General features: G+C 38.2%; 1 protein-coding gene across 2 annotated transcripts in view; it reads left to right on the forward strand.

Annotated features, from left to right (window-relative positions):
* Positions 1-5,100, forward strand: part of PREX1 (phosphatidylinositol-3,4,5-trisphosphate dependent Rac exchange factor 1) — a 166,266-nt gene extending 161,166 nt beyond the window's left edge. For both annotated transcript variants that reach the window (XM_037402502.1, XM_037402504.1), the window contains exons 38-40: positions 138-240; positions 799-866; positions 3,066-5,100. In XM_037402502.1, coding sequence (XP_037258399.1) covers positions 138-240; positions 799-866; positions 3,066-3,108 — 214 coding nt within the window. In that variant the 3' untranslated portion in view covers positions 3,109-5,100. The remainder of the gene's footprint in view (positions 1-137; positions 241-798; positions 867-3,065) is intronic.
* Positions 5,101-6,073: the final 973 nt, after the last annotated feature.

Genomic DNA, 6,073 nt, shown 5'->3' on the forward strand with positions numbered 1-6,073 from the left:
AGTAAAACAACTAAAAAAGTAAATATAAGAATGCTAGCTAACAGAAATCATACATAACAGTTAAGTGCCCTGTACATACCTATTAATACATTTGTAAGTACGATCGGTGATTTCATGTCTCTTGTTCCCATGTTCAGAAGTACACTGAGTGTGTCCCTGGAGCAAGCAGCCATCCTGGCTCGAAGTCATGGACTTTTGCCCAAGTGTATCATGCAAGCTACAGACATCATGCGAAAGCAAGTAAGTATTTGAGTGTGTCTGCTGCCTGCCACCATATTCATTCCAGTAACATCATTGTACAAACACCACTTTGTTTCAGTGTGGCACTGTATTTTGTGCACTACACACCCACACAGCCAAACGTCTATTAGTATCTGAATAGCTACGCATATATTTGACAGGAACAAATTTAACTTTTGCGTGTATAGCCATAACAACAATTTAAATATATGCCTCAGTGTACATTATTTAAAGTGTGTGTCTTGATCGTTAGAAAGTAGAGACTGTGCAGTATATTTAAGACATTTTCTGTACATAAAAAAACCCCAAGTCTCAGTCATAGTGTTAAATAGTAGAAATTCCCTAGTGCTAGACAGCAGTGCTTGTAAAGTGCTTTGGGACTAATTCCATCTTTTAAGTAAACACAGATGACTAATGTATCCACCCAATGGATTCCAACTGTTCTAAAAGTAGTTAATGGATTCTCAAATAGAAACCATACTCCCATTATAATATTTTCCCCTAAGGATCAGATGCTGTATTGATACTGTCAGTACCATAAATTGTCTGTTTCCTTAGGGACCAAGGGTTGAAATCTCTGCCAAGAATCTGAAAGTGATGGACCAAATGCCACAGTGTGCACCTCGGTAGGTTATTACGTATTATGCGTTTTATCTGAGTGCTGGTTTTATGTTTCTGTAACAGTTGTGGAGTTCCTGTTATAACCAAGGATCGCCTTAGCAGCAATAGTGGAAAAAATTTTTAAAAATCCTGTTCTTTCTCACTGTACTAAACTAAGCGCACTGTAAATTAATCAGCTTTGCTGCTTACAATTTGCAGATCATTAACTTCAAAGGTTTCTGCATTTTCTGAATAAAATGTAACTGATCAGAGAGAAGGGTATTTTTGGACTGTTGCTGTGAGTTGGCAAAGCTAGTGATTGGCAGCCATCTGTGGCATGCTCAGAAAGAAAAACTGAATGGCAAATCGGACTGCAGATACGCAAAGACAATTCATAGGCTAATGCTATTGTGTGCTTAGAAGAGCTTTACTGTTTAGTTTTGGCAGAGCAGGTTTAAGAGTGAGCGCTTCAAGTCAGAGTAACCATACAGTAATGCAGCTCTAAGGAAGATCGGTTGCCCAGGGTGAGTGATACATGTTCTTGTCTGGAAGACAAGTTTGAAAAGCACTGTACATTTGTGAATCCTACTGCACCTAACAGGAGCTAAAGATGTTCATCATCTCTCTCTCTACAGGATAAGAGTAGCTTTATTTTTAAGAAAAGTATCTCTTTCTGGTTAATACTCCTCCAATTTCACATACCAGAGTGAAGAGAATATTCTTTTGTAAACTGTAACATAGCATTTTACCACAAAGGTAGTAACAAATTGTCACGATTTAGATGACAATATATATAGGATCAGTCTGTACAAATATCAGAAAAACTTCTGATTTACCTTCATCAATGGTGTTGTTTATATGAAGGCAAACCAGCTCTGGCATGCAGGAATCGGCACCAGAAAAGATCCAGTAAAGTCTGTGTCCTCCCTTCAGCCAGAGTGAGTGTATTTGCTAATGCTGGAGTCCTCCAAGGAACACAGTAGCTCAGTGTCAGGAAGACTTCTTTCAAACATTGCTCTCTCGTTCACCCATTAAGACTTCTGAGTTAGTCTAAACAAGCCTGGCCTCTTTTTAGTATTTTTCCTATCCGCTCCTCAAAGCATTTATAGGTAATTATTTTAAACTTTGCGGACTGTAATGATGCTCCATTATAACAGTCTGGCCTTCGTTTATTTTCTAAGACCTTAAAAAGAACAATGTTTTGCATTTAGAACCTTGTCCTTCTGTTGGATTGTAATTACTATTTCAAAAAGGAATAAAATAATAGTCAGTGTTGGCTCCTGTACCATGTCCCCGGTGTCATATAGCAGTGTTCTAGCAGCATGGCTATTTTGCCTTATTAATGTCTGTACATTACTTTGGTTCCGTTTTTACAACTGTAACAGCATGCTGTGTTCAAAAAGAAACAGCTTTACAAACAAATCAGAAGATGAGGTACTCCTTTTGTATGCACTCTACATCACAATGCCAGATTCCAGGACTATTTACTTGGATTATTTCATGGCAATAAAGCTCAGATACATGTGTTCCTACTGGGTTCCATCATCATAATGTGAAATAAAACTGAGCGAAGTTAAAAGGTGATCTGGTGAATTAATGTTAATTCTCAGGATTATATTTCAGAGCATTGACGTTTGTCAAACTCTGTAGTAGCGGCCTTGAAAGGGAAGTTATAAAAGACTTGAGTCTATTCAAATGAAAAATAGAAAAAGCAAGAAAAAGCTACCAGAGTCATATATGAATGAGAGTCAAGATATACTTAGAGTTTTAACCAGTGATCTCAATTTGCTAATCTTGTGGCTCAAAATGGTTCTCTGAAAATATGATTACCAATTTTAAAGTTTGTTCAGCCATGTCAATAAGCCAGTACATTCCTTTCTCCGTTTGGTAGCCCAAGCCGCGTGAGGGGTGAACTGTCTTGTTCAGGAAAAATACTGAACAGGGCTTAAAGCTGAAGAAATAGAAAAGGGGACTGTTGAAGACCCAAACTGGGCAAAAGTTAAAAGGGAGTGATGGAAAGTCTCGTAGAGTATTTAAACAATGATTGTAAATACTTTAGTTAATAAATCACCAGTGGCACTTCTAAATTTGCAGAAATGGTGGTACTTTTGATATCAGATTAAAGCTTGCAGAATGATAAAAGAAGTTGACTGCCATATTCTATGTCAGGAACTTGGTTATCATGCTTATGCTATTTAATACCATACTCTTATTCTGCCTTAAAGACTCTATAGGTTGTGCCAGCCACCTACAGATGGGGATTTATAGAAGTGAGAGGCACCTACATTGCAGCATCACTGAAGCATTCAGCTGAGCCGCCCTGGCTGAGGACCCACGCTAACTGACACTGATGGTGCTGAACCAAGAGGCGCTGCTCTGGTTGAGTAGCGGATGAACCTGCTGGACCAAGGCACCAAGAACCTGCCTTTGAACTCCTGCGGCACGTGCAGGGATTCTTGTGTTTCTTTGACTTCTTGAAGAAATTCTTGAAACAAACACCACAGAGCTAAGGTGGATGTGGATGTTACTGCCGTTTGCCTGGAAAAGTGACAGTTATATTGCAAGAAAGTGCAGTTTCACTGGTGACTTGTTTGTGCTGCCACCTAAAAGTTGTGGACTTCAGGATACAGATTGCTTAAGAAAATCCAGAATGACGCATCTCTCTCTCCCTGTACTGCATCTGGCACCCATTTAATTGCCAGCATAATTTTGGTCAGCATCCTTGAGCAGTAGCTTCATAAACACCGCTTTTCCATTAACTGACCTGCACTTTTGAACAACGAATAGCACAATCTATGGTTCAGTCAAATATGAACATAAAGAATTTCTTCTGGAGTAATTTTCCCATTCAGCCCAGTGAGAACCAATCTCTCTATGCTGCAGAGTATACATTCCATAATACTTCTTAACATTACTTCATTTTACTTACTGTAGCTTTCAGGTTTTTGATTAACTCTTTTTACTAATGCCCTATTATGTACTCTGGAAATACAGTACTATTTAAGAGGAGAGATTGGGAGTGGAGGAGTTTAAAGGAAACTTTACAAAGGAAAAATACAGTCTTATAATCTGATTATTTGAACAGATGTAGTTTTGAAAACAGGTCAGAAGAACTATACTTATTTATGTGGAGTGGAATATGTGTTTTCGATCATGTTATTATATATACAAGATTTAAATAAAAATTATATTGTTTAAAATGGGACCAATATGCTGGCAATTTACACAGCTACTCCCAGTTTACTGAAAAAAAATCTACATTATTTAAAATCTTTCGATATTTAAGTAGTCTTTAATACAGTTATTAAGATGTATTAGGGATGCTTTTAAGTTAAAAGAAAAAAAGGAATCATGTATATAATGTACTTTATTTTCTCTTGTTTCAAAAATTGTTCTCCATTCTGTCAGTATTATCCTAAGCACGGTAATTTTTTCCAAATTACTGGCTGAAACTAATTGAAACATGTCAGCAGTCTCAGGACAGAAATAATGTTCTTTTGGAGTGAGTGCCTTAATATGACCATCCCTCCCTAACGAGTTTCAGTTGTAGCAAGTCTCAGTACGAGGGTGTATAGGAAAGTTACCATTCCTCTGCTTCTCCACAGCCTCGTTTAAAACAGTTCACAGTTAGGAAATCCAGAAGCGCTTTGCAGTGATGTATATTCTAGAAAATAAAAGTTTGGGGGTTTTATTTGTGATGTTGTTTGTTTTTTAGCTGGCTTAATTTTATTTTATTACTGCCCAAACCAACTCAAAAACTAAAATTAGACTTTTTCTATTTGGATATGAAGGTCTCTTGATTTTTATTTTTATTTTTTTTTTAATCTGCACTTCAATACAAAACGGCTTGTTGCAAGTTTGGGGATGCAGATTGTTCTGAACCTTATTTCTTAATGGTTTAATTATTATTTGTTTTCCTTCACTCACAGACTGATATAGTTTTGGGGAAGGAACATGTTTTGTTTAATCTCTTACTTGTACCTGTTTCCTCGGACCTACAGTAACCTGTTGCAGGGAACTAGGACAACCTGTCAGTCGCCAGCTGTTGGATACGGGGACTTGTTACCGAGTATCCATTTTGTACTGCAGCCAGACCAGTAGATCATTATTTCAATGCACTTTTTGTTAATTGTAGAAGAGTTATTCTTGCTGTTTGAAGAAGAAATGGTTGTTTCTTTACTGAATCCTCAACTTAAAATGTACTTAGTGTTATAAGAACTGTAGGAACACCCAAAAATAAAAAGAACACATAGGTCAAGATCCTCGCTTTGTCTACATCGGCTCTGTTCAGTGGAACTGCAGCGATTTACACGGCCTGATGAGGATCCTGGCCCACACTTACGCAGTCACTGTAAACATTAAAGATGCATAGAAGAGTATCTAAGGGCATTTACACTGTGCACTGTTTTACATTGAAATGTATGTTATTCTCATTGAAAACGTGATAGAAGTTTTTATTATTAAAAGTTGGTTTATATTATAAGGAAAGAAGGTATGATCTTATTATTCTGTTACAGCCTTTAGTTCCTTAGCTCAAAGTTCTGTTGAACAGTTTGAGTTCTGAGATTTGTATGGACTGATGAGGAGTCGGAAGTTTAAACTGTAAGGGAAGAGTTGGTTTTGATACCAGCTCAAACTGGCAGTGCAGAGCTAAACCCTTCCTGTTTGTGCAGTGTCGGCTGCAGGTGTGTTTCACTGCAGGCTTCCTATAAAAGCAGAAAAGAAAAACTGTTCTGATGCTGTAAAATTGCAGGGTTTGAACGCAGTGCTGGAAAAAACAGGTTCAAGCGGAAAATAAGAGGGCAACGCACAAGCCAACCTGCAAGTAAGGAGAGTGGCTTAGGGCTGTAGAATTTCCATGGCTGAAAGCCAAGTAAGAACCCACAACCAAGCAAGTGCAGATTTCATAGATTTGGAGCACCTGATAGTGGAAGTATGGAAAATGTGGAAAACGGTCGAGATGGAGAAAATGGAAACTAGCAGTGTGACGATGAGGTGTGTAAGCAGCTGGCTAAAGGAAAGAAGGCAACGCTGAAAAGAAGGTGGGTGGGGGTCGGGTGGCAGCTGCGAGTGGAATATCTTATGCATCAGTCTTGCAACTGAATTTACTTAGCGTTTTCATTAAACACTGAAGCACAGGTACTATGAGGCCAGGGGTGATGTTAAAGCGGGAGGCAGTGATCTAGATCAGGGTGCACATAAAAAAAACATCCTGGAAGACATTGAACACTGA

The sequence above is a fragment of the Falco rusticolus genome, chromosome 10, assembly GCF_015220075.1.
Source record: "Falco rusticolus isolate bFalRus1 chromosome 10, bFalRus1.pri, whole genome shotgun sequence".
Lineage (NCBI taxonomy): Eukaryota > Metazoa > Chordata > Aves > Falconiformes > Falconidae > Falco > Falco rusticolus.